This window comes from Pezoporus wallicus, unplaced genomic scaffold, assembly GCF_028554395.1.
Source record: "Pezoporus wallicus isolate ANWC-B61680 ecotype Strahan unplaced genomic scaffold, APGP_CSIRO_Pwel_v1 contig_8376, whole genome shotgun sequence".
Taxonomy (NCBI): domain Eukaryota; kingdom Metazoa; phylum Chordata; class Aves; order Psittaciformes; family Psittacidae; genus Pezoporus; species Pezoporus wallicus.
The window spans coordinates 551,986-566,791 of NW_026641603.1; the positions used below are offsets into that span (position 1 = coordinate 551,986).

At 65.5% G+C, this 14,806-nt stretch overlaps 2 protein-coding genes across 2 annotated transcripts in view; one reads left to right on the forward strand and one right to left on the reverse strand.

Moving 5' to 3' along the window:
* Positions 1-450: 450 nt before the first annotated feature.
* MKNK2 (MAPK interacting serine/threonine kinase 2) lies at positions 451-8,188 on the reverse strand. The gene is made up of 13 exons (XM_057424507.1): positions 8,059-8,188; positions 6,275-6,356; positions 6,033-6,134; positions 5,851-5,948; positions 4,906-4,985; positions 4,471-4,544; positions 4,283-4,387; positions 3,937-3,992; positions 3,673-3,768; positions 1,780-1,974; positions 1,521-1,685; positions 1,379-1,422; positions 451-1,128 (listed from the first exon to the last, which is right to left on the reverse strand). The coding sequence occupies exons 1-13, from the start codon at positions 8,104-8,106 to the stop codon at positions 861-863; spliced, it is 1,413 nt and encodes a 470-aa protein (XP_057280490.1). The 5' UTR covers positions 8,107-8,188; the 3' UTR covers positions 451-860.
* Positions 8,189-8,196: 8 nt separating this feature from the next.
* SF3A2 (splicing factor 3a subunit 2) overlaps positions 8,197-14,806 on the forward strand; it is a 160,226-nt gene continuing 153,616 nt past the window's right edge. The window contains exon 1 of the mRNA XM_057424515.1: positions 8,197-8,209. The gene's annotated coding sequence lies outside the window, so the exon portion shown is untranslated. The remainder of the gene's footprint in view (positions 8,210-14,806) is intronic.

A 14,806-nucleotide genomic window follows, 5' to 3' on the forward strand; every position in this document is an offset into this window, starting at 1 on the left:
GGCAAACAGCCCTTCCAAAACCAGGGACACAACACCCAACCCGGCACAAGAGCACGGCCCAATGCTCGTGCATCCCCCTGGCTCTGACCTTACCCCCAGGAGCCACCATCCAGAGCACGGGAGCAAAGGAAGACAATTCCCTGTGCCCTGTAGAGAAGCACAGCTTAGCAGTTTAAAACCAACAACAACTAAAGGGGAGAAGGAAGGACAAGGGGGTGAATAGCTTATTCTGGAAGCAGGTTGCTGAGCAGAGAGCGGGGCTCGATGGGATGCGGAGCTGCTCCCTCGCTGGCACCAATCCCCCCCTCCGGCCCAAGCAATTCCCTGCACAACACCCATCACATCCCCCCGGAGCACAGCGCTCCCAGCACCCAGGATGGGGGTCCTGACGTGGGGGGCAGCCCTGCAGCTCCGAGGGGAGGGAGGAGGCTCACACACAACTGCCGCTGCTGAAAGCAGGAGCGAGGGTCTTGTGTTCACAGTATGAAACGAGCTGAGATCGTCAAAGCAGCCGCGGGTACAAAGAGTCCTTTGGCGTCGGGATGGGGAGGGGGGGGAAATGTCAGCGGAGAAGCCAAGAGTCGGGAAACAAAAGTCCGTGTGTCTGTCAGATGTCCTTGAGCGTGCCCTGGGTGAAGCAACCTCATGCTCGATTTAATACCTTAACAGAAGAAAAACATCTTGAACAAAGCCTCCCACCCCCGACCTACAAGATCAGCACAACCTTGGAAACCAGCCATAGGGACGAGTCCTGATCTTGTCACCAGCCAGAAACGGTGGGGCTTGGGGTGGGGGGGGAGAGAAAGAACAAAGGGGGAGGAAGGGGACGACACGGGGACAGCAGGAGTGTGGGGCACAGCTCAGGCTTGGTCGGCCACCAGGACCAGTGGGGCCACGAGGTGCTGCCCGGTGGCCACTGCCTTGGCCAGGCTGCTCTTCTGCCGCCGCTTGGCCAGCTTGGACTCGGAGGGGGGGGAGAGCTGCATGGCCCGTGAGGTAGCTTTGATGATGATGGGTCGTGCTTCCTCCTCCGCCTCATCCTCCTCATCCTCATCGCGCCGCGTCAGCTGGCGGTTGACGGCCATGGCCTCGGCAGCAAAGGAGGTGAGCTCTTTGGCACTGCTGTTCCTGTGGGGAGGCAGGGGCTCAGGGGGGGAGGAATGGGGGGCAAATGTTGGGGTGTCCCTCTCTGCACTCATGCCATGCCAGGCCGGTCAGGCACCACCAACATGGCTTAAACCCCAATCACACACTGCAACCGCTACCCGGAGCTACAAGAGAGCCCCCCCCCAAAAGCAGCAACTGAGGAGAGGGGAGCAGGATTTGGGGGGCTGGGATGTGTCCCCCCCATCCCAGGGCCACCCTGCGGGATGCTCACCTCTGCAGGATGATGGGGGTCGGCAGGGTGTTATCCGGGGCGCACTGCAACGAAACGCAGCCGGTCAGAGCCAGGCACCCCATAGGAGGGTGAACCCCACTCCAGCTTTGGGGAGCAGAGATTGGGGGGCAGCAGCACTCACCCCCTGCACCCAGGGGTGCTCCAGGACCTGGGCTGCGCTGAGCCGCTTCTTGGCATCTCTCACCAACAGCTTGGAAATGAGATCTTTGGCTCCGAAGGAGATGTGCGCCCAGTCCTTGTCGGGAAACTCGTACTTCCCCTCCTGGATGCTTTCGAAGAGCATGTTCTGGGGGGAGAGGGGAGAAGGACGAGGGGCTGAGCTGGGAGCGGCGCAGCCAAAGCACGGGTGAGTTCCGGCACTGCCGTGGTGCTCCGTGTACCTGGCACGTGTGGCACGCCTCGCCCCGGTCCCAGCCGCAGTCGGAGCCGCAGTGACCCACGAAGGGGGGGTACCCGCTCAGCATGATGTACAGGATGACCCCCAGGCTCCACAAGTCGCAGCGCTTGTCGTAGATGGACGCCTCCTCGTTGAAGGCTTCCACCACTTCTGGGGCCATGTATTCGGCAGAGCCACACTGGGGGAGAGGTGGGAGTGAGCCCCAGCACGGGGGTCCCAAAGGATGGGGGACTGGGGGGGATCCCACCAGAGCTATGGGGCTGCACCCCCTGAAATGAGGGTGCAAACCCAGGGTGCAGGGCACGTCACCACTGATGGGCTCCCCAGCACCGCAGACCTGCCCCCATTGGGGGTCACCAAATAGTGAGGCTGCCACCCCAAAAAAAGCCTAAATCACAGAATCTGCTGTTATGGAAAAGCCCTTTAAGCCCATCAAATCCAACCGGTCCCAGCACCGCCAAGGCCACCCCTGACCCATGGCACTGAGGCCTCGTCTCCACGCTGTGTGAACACTTGCAGGGACGGTGCCTGCAGCCCTGCCCTGGGCAGCCTGTTCCAATGCCTGAGCACCTCTGGGGCAGGAATTGTTCCTCAGCTCCATCTAAACCTGCCCTGGTGCAGCTTGAGGCCGTTTCCTCTTGTCCCATCCCTTGTTCCTTGGGAGCAGAGCCCAGCTCCCTCCTCCTGGGCATCCCCTCGGGCAGCACCAGGGAAGCCCGACCCACAGCTCCCAGCACCACCCAACCGGCTCAGTGGGGCAGCGTCCCTCCCGTCCCGTTCCCATGGCCTGGGAGCGGCTGTGAAGCAGCAGGGATGAGCCTGCTCTGCCTGTTCCCAAGCCTGGCGAGCAGGCAGGGATCCGGGGCGGGAGGAGTTAACCCTGATGCAAGCCCTGTTCCCATATCGCTCCAGGGACTCTGGGGCTTTCCAGCACGCATGACCCACACGCAGCCCACACGGGGCCTCGTGACCAGGGGAGAAGCAAGCTGCAGCCAGCAGATAATCGGGGGCTGTCACCGAGCGAGAGAGGCCCCAGCAGCTGATGCCACCACGAGAGACAAAACACAAACACAAACCAACAAACCCAAGGCTCAGCAGCACCCAGCGCCAGGCTTAACCCTGCAGGGACCAGGGTGCTGCGCCCCAGCCCTTGCTGAGAACGGGGGAACCCGGGGCACCTCTGGGATGCAGGAGGAGGGTAAAGGAGGAGGAATGGAGGAGGGGGGGGCAGGGTGTTTTGGCCCCCACTGCCGCTGTGCGCCCTGGCACATGAACACCCCGAAAACACCGGGGTGCGGGGCAACACCCTGCATGGGGGCATCCCTGCTGCTGCAGATAAGGAGAGCGGGGAGTTCTGCAGCGGGGAGGGGGGAGGATGGGATGGATGGACTCAGTGGGGGCTCAGTGCCCCCGCTGCAGAGTGTGGACAGAGCTGTGCAATGGAGGGGTCACCCCACAAGCTTTGGGCTACCCACCCCGCATTGCAAGCGAGCAGCACCCCACAGTGTGTGTGGGGGAGCCCCCTGGCCCCCCACGTACCCGGCAATCACAGCGGCAGCCCCAGCCCCTCTCCTGACCCACTTCTCCCTGCAGCAGCCTCGGCGCAGCCGCGGGGCCGTGGCTGTTGCTAAGGGCTCGCAGCAGCCCGGGCTCTGCGCCAGCCCCCCCCCGGCCCCCCCCACCCCTGCATTATGCAACCGCAGCTCGGCACCGCGGGGAGGGGGGGCCGGGACACGCAGCGTCAGCCCCCGGAGCAATGGGATGGGATGGGGGGGATGAATGAGCCCCGTGCCCAAAGCCTGGGGGTACCTATGGGGGTACCCGTGGGGGACGCACCGGGACCACTGCCAAGCCCCCCCCCCTCCCATGTGCTTACCGGGGTGAGCAGCTCCGGGGTGGAGATGGGGGAGCAGTCGCCGTTGAGTTTGATGCCACTTCCCAGGTCAAAGTCACAGATCTTCACTGGGGAGACCTTGGGGCGGGGAAGGAGAAGTGGTGACCCCGGGGGTCCACAGCCTTGTGTCACCCCCTAATGAGCTGCCTGTTAATGCCTGGAGGCATTACACCCCCATGCGATGCCCCATGGGGACGCACCACATCTCCCCCCCGCCCAGGGACCCACCACCCGCTCCCCACTCACGTGGTCCAGGCTCTCACACAGAATATTTTCCGGTTTTAGATCCCTGTGTGCAATTCCTGCAGGGGAAACAAAAAAAAAGAGAGGATGAAGGCAAAAATCCACCCCCCTCCACGCTGAAAGGTCTGGGGGTGGCACAGGGAACCCTCCCTCCCCACCCCAAATCACTGCCTGCATCGTGGCAAAGGGCAGGGATCGCTGCTGGCCCCGAGTCCCAGCTGAACCGGAGGAACAGGCTCCGCACCAAGCGCCTCGTGATGCGGCTGGGCCTGACCCTGTGAGCCCAGGGCCAGCAGCAGCCCCTGGGCAGGAGGATGCGGGGATGATGGAAGGGGGGGGCACAGCTCACCTTTGTTGTGCAAAAAGTGCAGGGCGCTGGCGATGTCCCGCACCACCACGCTGGCCTCCAGCTCGTTGAAGTGGCGTCGCCGGTGGATGTGGGTCAGGATGGAGCCTGCGGCCAGGTGAGAACAGAGCAGGGGCTCGGAGGGGGGGTCCTGTTGCTAACCCCAACCCCAACCCCAGCACCACGCTCACCTCCTCTCATCTTCTCAAACACCAGGTAAAACCTCTCCTCTTCCTCAAAGAACTCGATGAGCTCCAGGACGTTCCTGCAGGGATGAATGGCATCAGCCCAGCAGCCCCCCAAAACCCGCCACAGCCCCATAGGGTGAGGACGTGGGACAACAAAACCGGGCTGCCAGTGATTGAAACCACACTGGTTGGGGCCCCGGCTGCATTCCAAGGGGGGAGAGGGGCTCTCAGCACCCAGCCCTAATTGCTCACAGACCCTCCTGGCTCGCTCGCCCTGCGCAGCGAGACCGGGGCCGTGCTGGGCTGGGCTCAGCTCCAGTTTGGCTGCCTCAGCCCCCCGTTGTCATGGCAAAACCACTTCATGTCCCCCTGAGATGCTCCCGAGGCCAAGGGGAGGGAGCCCACGGGTGTCTCTAGCCCAGCCCAGCCCCACGGTACCTGTGTCCCTGGCACTGATACAGCATCTCCACCTCCCTGAAGACCCTGCTGCGGATGTGTCCCAGGCGTTTCTCTATGATCTGAAAGGCAAACAGGGGGATGCTCAGGGAGCAGCACCGCTGCTGGGCCTGGCACCCACTGCATGGCACCCAATGAGCCCGGCAACCCCCTCATGGCACCCATGGAGCCGGCGCTGGGGCCGGCTGAGGCAGCAGAAGGGGTTAAGGCAGCAGAACAGGCTGTTCCCTGCTCCCGGCGGCGCTGCCAAGCCGCTCCCTCCCGGGCCACAGCCAAGCCGAGGTCCATGTGACGCTGGCCCGGCGCTGAGCCATGGGGCTGGAGAAGGGCCCTGCACCATGGGGGTGCCATGGGGTGGGCAGGGGGTCCCCACACACAGCCTCACAGAGGAAAAGCCGGGTGCTGCCACCAGCCCCAGAGCTGCCGTGCAGCCCTCCCTGCTGCCTCAGTTTCCCCACGGGGGCACCCAAAGGCTCCCCAGGGCCACGGGCAAAGCCACAATCCCTTTGGATTCGGCTGCGTTTTGGCACAGAGCCCATCCCAGCTCCTCGCACCGTGGCTGGGAGCCTGGGGGGTGCAGGGCCCTGGGCCCAGCATCCCCTGACCCCAAACGCAGCTGGGTCACTCCTGCAGCCCCCACAAGCTCGCAGGGACACGGAGGTGGCCTCCCCACCAGCACCACGCACCCTTGCTTGCCCCGAGTCCCCACATGGGCCACGGGCATCAATATCACCTCCTGCCTGCCCTGCCTCACAGAGAGGAGCGTGGCCAAGGGGGTGACCGAGGTGCCACCAGCCCGGCCCCATCCTCGCCACTCCTGCACCAGCGCCGGGTGGCTGCAGGAGCCAGATGTGGAGGCTGGGAAGGGAAACTGAGGCAGGGGGTGGGAGGGAGCCGGGCACGCTGCCCCCAGCAGCAGGGCTTTACCTTCACCGCGTACTCCTTGTTGGTGATGAGGTTCACACAGGACTGGACTCTGGCATGGGCCCCTTCTCCCAGCACCTCCTCCTGCAGCTGGTAAACATCTGGCAGGGGAGAGGCTGCCTGAGCTCCCGGCCCCACAGCAGCACCGGGGGGTACCAGGAGGGCTCCAGCCCTTCCCCGCTCACCTTCGAACCTGCCGGAGAAGCTGTCGGTTGCTCTGCAGCGCTTCTTCTTCTTGTTCCTTTTCTTGGCGTCAGGGATATCGATGGGTTGACTCGAAGGCATGTCTGGGCCGGAGCAAAGCCACCGCTGTGAGTCACCCCCGGCCGCCCATGGCTGCCCCAGCACGGCCACCCCTGCGGCACCCCAAAACCCTCGAGGGAGCTGAAAGAGCCAAGAAGATGCCGGGAGGGCACCCGGAGCTCACCGGGACGGGGCGGGCACTCGAAGTTGAAGACAGGCTCCAGGTGGTTGGATTGGTCGAACTCCAGGTCAAAGGGGTTTTGTCCCTGGGCATTGGGGGGGCAAGAACAGCAGTGAGATGGCAGAGCCGCTGGATCCAGCGCCACCAGTGCTGAGCCCATGGAGCCTGGCACACACCCTGCCCGCCCGCCCCATCGGTGTGGGGTGCTGGGCGCCACCAGGTCATGGTGCTGCTGGAGGCACGCGGCAGAGCCGGAGGAGGAGGAAAGGTCTGACCACATCTCCTGATGGGGACAGCGCTGCGTGGTCCTGCCCGCACACCGGGGGATGAGGAGGGGGATCGGGGATGAGGAGGGGGATCGGGGCCGCCCGCACCAACCCAGCCCCATTTCTCCGCCCAGACCTGAACTACAGCGAGGGGGGGGAGAAGAAAAGCCACAGGGGCAGGATGGGCTCTGTCCTCCCCGCTCCCTGCAAGGTCACAGTGGGCTGGAGCCCGCTCAGCCCCGCTCCAGTGAGCGCTGTGCCCATCAGGCTGCGAGACAGCCGGGACCAGCAGCATCAGTCCCGACCCCAAACCCTCCCTGCTCCCAGGATCGGCGATGGGCTTGGGAATTCCAGTCCCAGCACCCCACAGGGGACACGGGGACCCCCGCGCCGCCCCACCACGGGGCAGAGCAGCCCCGGGGGGGGGGGGGGACGGGACGGGCCCCATCCTCCCCAGGGTTACGCAATGTGTTTGGGTGGAGGAGGCAGCTCCCGGCCGCGTTCCCAAACCCGCCCCGGTGCCCCGGTGCCCGGGCCCGCCGCCAGCCCCAGCCAACCCCGGCCACAAAGTGCCCGTTTACAGCCGGGGCGGCTCTCGGGGGGTCCCCACCGCCCCGAGCATCACCCTGGGGGCAGAACGCTCCCGCCCGGCCGTTTGCCAACATCCCCCCCCCAGCCAAGAACCGCCTGGATTTACAGAGCACAGCACTGCCCCCCAGGGCCCGGCAGCACGGGCAGGATGAGGCCCTCCGGGACCACCGGGGGGGGGGGGTTCGGGGGAGCTGGGAGGGGAAAAAGGGGGGGGCCCAGGGCCCTGGCAGCTCCTGCAGCAACGACACAAAAGGTTTGGGGGATGGGAGGTGCGGGGCGGCCGCTGAGCACCGGCTCCGTCCCCACAGCCGAGGTGCCCCCAGCCCCACAAGCCGGAGGGGGGGGGGGGTGCGGACAGAGCCGAACCCCGGCCTAAAGCCGTGAGAGCAGGATGAGGCCTCGGCTCAAAGGAGCCGAGCTCGGGGGGGGGGGGGGCTCCCAGCATCCCTCGGAGCGCCGGGAGCCAAACCCGAACAAAGATCCCAAAAGCCGGGACAGGAGCGAGCGCTCGGGGAGCGGGATCAGACCCCCCCCGACCGGGGCACAGGCGTCGGGGGGACCCCGGCACCCCCCCCCCCCCTCCCGGCTGCAGCCGCAACCCAGGCCCGAGCTGCCAGGACCTGGCCCTCGCACAACAGGTCCCTGCACCCCCCCGCTTCCAAACCGGGCTGAATGGGGGCAGAGCAGCCCCAGCCTCCCCGCACCCCATGGGGCCGGCAGCACCCAGCACCCACCCTGGGCACAGAAGGGTGGGGGTGGCTGCAGACCGGACCCCCGGGGGGTCCCGCTGCCCGCTTGGGGCAGCACCGGAGCTTCCCTCGGTCGGGGGGGGGGTCTCGCCAACGCCCCCCCCCCCATGCAGGGACTGCGGCGCTGCAGGAGCAGGATGCGGCCCCCCGGAACACCCCGGGGGGGGGGGGAGCCCCTTACCTTGAAGGAGCGGTGGAAACCCGGGATCTCCGATTTCTTCTGCACCATCTTGCTGCGGGGGGGGGGTGCGGGGGGCGGCGTTGCGGGGAGAAAAGAGGGGGGGGGTGGGAGAAAAACCGGGGGGGGGGGGGGGGGGGAGGCGGAGGGAGCCCGGGGTGGGGAGGGGGGGGGGGGAGCGCGGTCAAGCGGCTGCGGCCCCGCACCGAGCCCCCGGTGCCCGGCGCTCACCGGCGCGGCCCCGCCGGTCCCGGTACCGCAGCCCAGCCCGCACCGCCGCCCGCTCCGCTCCGCGGCACCCCCGGGCTCCACCGGGGACACAAACACCGCCCCCCCCGGGGCCCTCAGGGGGAACGTGAGCACCCCCCGAACCCTCCCGTGCTGAACCGGGCACCCTCCCGCGCTGCACTGGGGCTCCCCCCTGTCCAGGGACCAGCCTGTTCCTGACCCCCTGGTCCGGCACCCCCCTGTGCTGCGGTCAGAGACAGGGGCACCCCCCCCGACACCCCCCCTGCACTGCACATAGGGGCAGGGGCACCCCTCTGCACTGCACACAGGGCCCCGGGCACCCCCCCTGCACTGCACATAGGGACAGGGGCACCCCCCCTGCACTGCACACAGGGGCACCCATCACCCCCCCTGCACTGCACACAGGGCCCCCCTTCACCCCCCCCCCTGCACCAGGGGGCAATAACATCCCCCAGGCACCCCAACCACCCCCCCCACCTCCCAGCACAGGGACGTGGACACCCCTGGACCCCCCGCACTGTCCCCAGTGACCCCCCTCGGGGCCCCCCGTGCACCCAGTGACAAGGACACTGCAGTTCCATGTTCACTTTCTACGCCCCTGAAGCTCAGGGCGCGGGGGGGGGCGGCCTCGACCCCCCCCCACCCCACACATGGCACGAGTGGGGCCATGCTCAGCCCCACGTCCAGGCCTGCTCCAAGGATGGGGGGGGCGGGGGGAGCAGCACCCCGGGTCACATCCCTCTGTGCCTGCAGGCCCTGCGGGATGCACCCAGCACCGGACAGGACCCCCCTTCTCCTCCCCATAGCGGGTTCATCCCGAGTCCCCCCCCCACACCTCGCGTGACGCCGTGGGGCTGAGCACAGACGCGCCCGTGGGGCTGCGCGGGGCCAATGGCGGCGGCACCGCGGTCCATGACTTCACCGCCCGCGCCGCGCATTGGCTGCGGCCCCGACGCCGTCGCAGGCGCTGACTGCACCCCACGTCACAGCCCCCCCCCAACTGCTCCTGCCCCCCTCTTTGGGGATGTTCCAGCGCAGGACTCACAGCCCCACAGAGACATTGCGGGGGGGGGGGGGGAACCAAACCCCCTCCCCGCGCACCCGATCCCATCCGAATCCAACCAAATTCCTGCTTTTCCAGGCTCCTGCTGAGGCCTCCCCAGTGAGCACGGATGGGGGGGGCCGGGGGGGGTGGCAGGGTTTTGGCTCCCATGGTCAGGGATGGACAAGGGACAGGGACGGTGCCGTGGGGCGCGCTGGCCCCCGCGGGTGACTCCGGAGCATCCGGATGCCTCCCAAATTGCGCACGCTGCCATGTAGGTCACCGCGGTAATGACAGGGCGGCAGCGCCGGCACCCACAGCCCCCGGGGGACAGCCAGGGGTGCCCGCGGCGGCACGGACACCGAGGGGTGGCCAAGAGCTTGCCCAGCCTGGGGGACCCCGGCATCACACGGCGCTGGAGCACTCACTGCGTGTGTGCTGTGTGCTCACTGCATGTGCAATGCGTGTGCTCTGCGTCATGGCACCTGCGTGGCACCATGCATGACCTCTGCATGTTTGGTGCACGCCTGGAGCACGCTCCCTGTGTGCTGCTGTGCTTTCTGCACGCTCACTGCACGCCCACTGCACGCTCTGCATGCTCACTGCACGCTCACTGCACGCTCTCTGCACGCTCACTGCACGCTCACTGCATGCTCACTGCACACTCTGCACGCTCACTGCACGCTCTCTGCACACTCACTGCACGCTCACTGCATGCTCACTGCACGCTCACTGCACGCTCACTGCATGCTCTTCACAGCCAGGCATGGTGAGAGCACTGGGTCTCAGGCTGAGGGAGCGGGGAGCGAGCATCCGTGTGCTCCCCAGGCATGCACAAGAGCACACACACACACACGTGCGCGAGGGCAAAGCAGGATGCAGGGGGTACCCTACATGCGTGTGCAGCCAGCACATGTGTGCACACACATGCAGGTGCAGCCATTCCAGGTGCGTTGCTGCGGGGCCATGCGGTTGCTCAAGGGATGGCTTGTACACGCATGCACATGCAGACATGCATATGCGCACACACACATGATCGTGCCGGTGCTGTCCCATGCGTGGGGCTCTTCCCCTCCCGCACACCTCGGTGCATGCAGGGTCCAGCAAAAATCCCCCTTGGGGCCCACCTGTGGCTGCTTTCATAAACCCGTGGAATCACGGAATGGTTTGGGTTGAAGGGACCTTAAAGCTCATCCAGTGCCACGGGCAGGGACCCCTTCCACTGGAGCAGCTTGCTCCAAGCCCCTGTGTCCAACCTGCCCTTGAGCACTGCCAGGGATGGGGCAGCCACAGCTTCTCTGGGCACCCTGTGCCAGCGCCTCAGCACCCTCCCAGGGAAGAGCTTCTGCCTAAGAGCTCATCTCAGTCTCTCCCAGGCCTCCCTGTGGGAGGGGCAATGGAAGGGCCCCGATGTCTGATCACATCCCGGGGGCTGCGGGCAGCAAACCCACTGTGGAACCCGCACAGGGAGCTCCGGTCCCTGCGCCTGGGGTGCCCCAGGATGGGGTCTCCAAGAGCCGACGGAGCCCCTAACACCGGCACCGGCTGAGGGCAAACAGGAAAGTGAGCGGGGCCGTGCCGGAAGGCCGCTATTGTTGGAATGGGAGCAGGGGGAGCGGAGCCAAAGCCAGCCCCAGGACATGGGGCAGCCCTCGCAGGCAGGAGCAGCGGGACGGTGGCTGCCCATGGGGGTGCAGGGCTTCCCCCCTGACCGGCTGCTCCCGTTTGGAAGGAGGGAAGGAAACCACCGCAAATCCTTTTCCCGTGCGCTCTGTCCCGGGCCCGGCTCTGCCCCCCCTGCGCCCGGAGCCCTGGCCCCAGCTCAAATGGCAAAACCTCCCCAAACCCCGGGAGTTTCCTGCCAGGCGGAACCCGGAGCCTTGGCTCTCCCAGCGCTGGTTCTGCTGTGGGGGGCACACGGGGCGCACTCACACATCCAAGGCTCCTGTGGGCACCCGGCTGCACCGGCTCCTGTGCCGGTGATTCCCCAACCTCCCTCCTTGCCCCAGGGGGATTTGGGCAGCCCCACAGCACTGGGGCAGCTCTGACCCTGCAGCGGGCAGGGTCTTGGGGGCGCAGCACCCCCCAAAACCCCAGTGCTGCCGCCCCCCCCCCCCCCCCACTGCAGGGCATCCCCAGGGATGTGGCTCCAATCCCTCACCCCCGTCTGCTGCAGGGAAGGGGCCGAGGGAAAACCCGTGTGGGTTTCCCAGCTCCGGCTTTGCAGCCACATCTTGGGCAGAGCTTGTGCTGGGGGCAGTGGTGGGACATGGCCACAGACCAGGGACGGGTGGGCACATGCGGTGATGGGGTGCTTGGAGCAAGCTGCTCCAGTGGAAGGGGTCCCTGCCCGTGGCAGGGGTTGGAGCTGGAGGAGCTTTAAGGTCCCTTCAACCCAACCCGGGCTGGGGCTCCATGATTCCGTGATTGGTTCCTCTGTGACTCCTCAATACAGGGTTTACATCCTGAAAGTAAAAGCAAACCCAAACGGGAGCTGAGGTCCTGAAGCTCCTCCACACGCAGCGCAGGCAGAGCCCCTCCATCCTCGGGAGCAGCCGTGAGCCCGCTCCCAGCCAAAGAGCAGGGATATTCATTTCCCTATGAACATAGGGCCCCGCAGCCCCCGCCGCGGCCGAGCTCCTGCGGCCGCTCCAGCTCCGGGGCTGATTCCATCTGTGCTGTTGGGATGGGGTCAGCCCCGCAGAGGGGAGGGAGGCTGCGGAGCCCTGGGCACCGCGCTCAGCCCGGCCCTGCACTGCGGGAGATGGGCAAATGTGTTCTCTATGGGGCTCTCAGCGCCTTGGTGAGCCCTCGGTCTGCGCCCAGGGAGCGCCCGGGCACACGAGGGATGCGGGGAGCGACGGGTCCGGCCGCAGCGGAACCGGCTCAGCCGGTGCCTGCAGCTCGGGGAGAGTCAACACAAAGGCCCCGCAGGGAGGTGAGAGCAGGGAGCGGGAGGCACCAGCAGAGACGGGAGGGAGGGTTCTGCAAAGCCGCCTGGGCAACGTCCTCGCTGCTGCGTCCTGCTCGGCAGCAGCACCTCCAGCCCCAGCGGCTCTTCCCCCATAAAGGTGCCTTTACAGAACCATAGGATCACGGAATGGGTTGGGGTGAAGGGACCTGAAAGCTCCTCCAGCTCCAAGCCCTGCCACGGGCAGGGACCCCTTCCACTGGAGCAGCTTGCTCCAAGCCCCTGTGTCCAACCTGCCCTTGAACACTGCCAGGGATGGGGCAGCCACAGCTTCTCTGGGCACCCTGTGCCAGCGCCTCAGCACCCTCCCAGGGAAGAGCTTCTGCCTTATCTCCAACCTGAACTTCCCCTGTTCCAGTCTGAACCCATCACCCCTTGTCCTATCCCTACAGTCCCTGAAGCAGAGCCCCTCTCCAGCATCCTTGTAGCCCCCTTCAGACACTGGAAGCTGCTCTGAGGTCTCCACGCAGCTTCTCTTCTCCAGGGTGAACAGCCCCAATGTTCTCAGCCTGGCTCCATGCAGGAGCTGCTCCAGCCCCTGAGCATCCTCATGGCCTCCTCTGGACTTGCTCCACCAGCTCCAGGTCCTTGTGTTGAGGTCTCCAGCACTGCACCCAGTGCTGCAAGTGGGGTCTCAGGAGAGCAGAGGTGCAGGATCCCCTCCCTCAAGCTGCTGCTCACGCTCTGAGGATGCCCCACAGCACATGGGGGGTTTTGGGCTGCGAGCTCTCATGGCCAGACATGGGGAGCTCCTCACCATTGCTCCTCCTGCCCTCTTTGGGACGGTCTCACGTGAAAGCAGCCAGACCTCTCCCAATGGGGAAGGGGGGCAGAGGAAGGCAGCCCCCCAGCCCCGAGGGTGGCAGTGGGATGGGTGCACACGGTGCTCACTGAGGTGGTGTGAAAGGGAAGCAGATGAGCAGTGACACACACACACACACACACACACACACACACACACACAGAGCCAGCACTGCTCACCCAGCAGCCCCAGCACTGGGTCCCTGCAGCTTTGTGCCCACCCCAGCTTGTGCTCAGGATCCGGCCTCGCACACCAGGGGCTGCGGATGCTGCACTCGCACGCAGCAGTGGGGCCCAGCTCTGATGGGGGCTCTGAGCACAGCACCGGGCAGCCACGCTGCACCCTGCAGCAGCACCCAGCCAGGGGGATGCAGCTCCAGCTGAGCTGCACCCACAAAGCACAGGGAGAGGGGCCCCGGCACCTCTGCCATGCAGGGGAGCAGGCAGGACCTGCATGGTCTGTACCAGGGCTGGTACAGGCAGGAGCAGCAGCTGTGGAGCCCCTTAACTCCTCTTCTGGGCAGGAGCATCACCTGCAGACCCTGAATGCAGAGCTTCGACCACGAGAGCTCTGCCCAGGGCTCTTCTGAACATGCTGGTGAGCTCAAATTCACCCCCCAGGCTCACAGCCAGCCAGGTTTTAGAGCTGGGAGAACAGAACAGTTCAGCCATTGGGTCCAGGACCACTGCAGAGAGACAAGTGAGGACAAGCCTGGCCCGGTGGCTGAGTTCCAGCACCCTCCTGCTCTGCCTCACAGCCCTGGGAACACGCGTGGGGCCCGGAGCAGCCCAGACCTGGCAAAGTGACAGCAGGAGGAATGAAACCTTAGGGCAGCCGAGCCAGGAACTTTAGGAACTGTAGGAAACAGCTCCCCAGTACTTCCTGAGGAGTCCAAACACATCGGGTTTGTTTTGCTGAGAGAAAGCCTCCGACGAGCGAGTAATCACAAGACATCCAGCAATGGGATACGTAAATACAACATAATTTATTGGTTCCATTTCAGAGAACTATAGTGGTATTTGTACGAGTGTCCTAATGATAGTCACGTATGTACAGAGATTCCAGGACACAGGAAAACCTTGTAAGGAAGAAGCGGTTAGTGGTGCAGTTTGGTCACTGGTCATAGAAACCTTTTCTCTTCCTGTAAACCCTGGCCCCCACTCCCCCAAAATCCTACCTACCTCGGGGGCACTGCCAAGCTCCCCTCACGCAGCAGAGCAGCTTGTGCAAGGCTTGCGGGCTCTGGCTGCACACCAGACCCTTTGGTTAGGGGATGCGTGCAGCCGAGTGGGGACGTGCTGCTCGGGAAGAGGGACAAGGCTCCGTACCCTAATGGGAAGCAGAGAATGGCCCACGTGCAGGCAGCTCAGTTCCGCTGGGCAGGGTCAGCGTACCGCAGGGAGATGGTAAGTGCAGGTCTTTGAGAAGACCTCCCTATGCCTGTCCCAGCGCCTTCCCTCTGCTCATCCCCACGAGGCACAGGTCTGCTTGGCCTGAGGCTGCCAGCCTGCATCCCTGGGCTGGGCTGGGCATGGGGAGAAGCTCAGCTCAGAGCTGCTGTAAGACACAACAGCAGAGCTGCAGCACTCCCTGAGCAGCGGCAGCACTGGTCTTGCCATGGAAGAAACCCAAATCCAACTGAGGGAAAGCGAGGAGGGGACGGGATCCCAGGCAGAGAGGGAGCACA

Coding starts and splice junctions, on each gene's coding strand:
- MKNK2 (XM_057424507.1), bottom strand. CDS start 8,106: ATGGTGCAGAAGAAATCGGAGATCCCGGGTTTCCACCGCTCCTTCAAG. Junction 5,949..6,032: donor CTTCTCCGGCAGGTTCGAAG/GTGAGCGGGGAA, acceptor CTCCCCTGCCAG/ATGTTTACCAGCTGCAGGAG. Junction 1,423..1,520: donor AGCACCCCTGGGTGCAGGGG/GTGAGTGCTGCT, acceptor GTTTCGTTGCAG/TGCGCCCCGGATAACACCCT.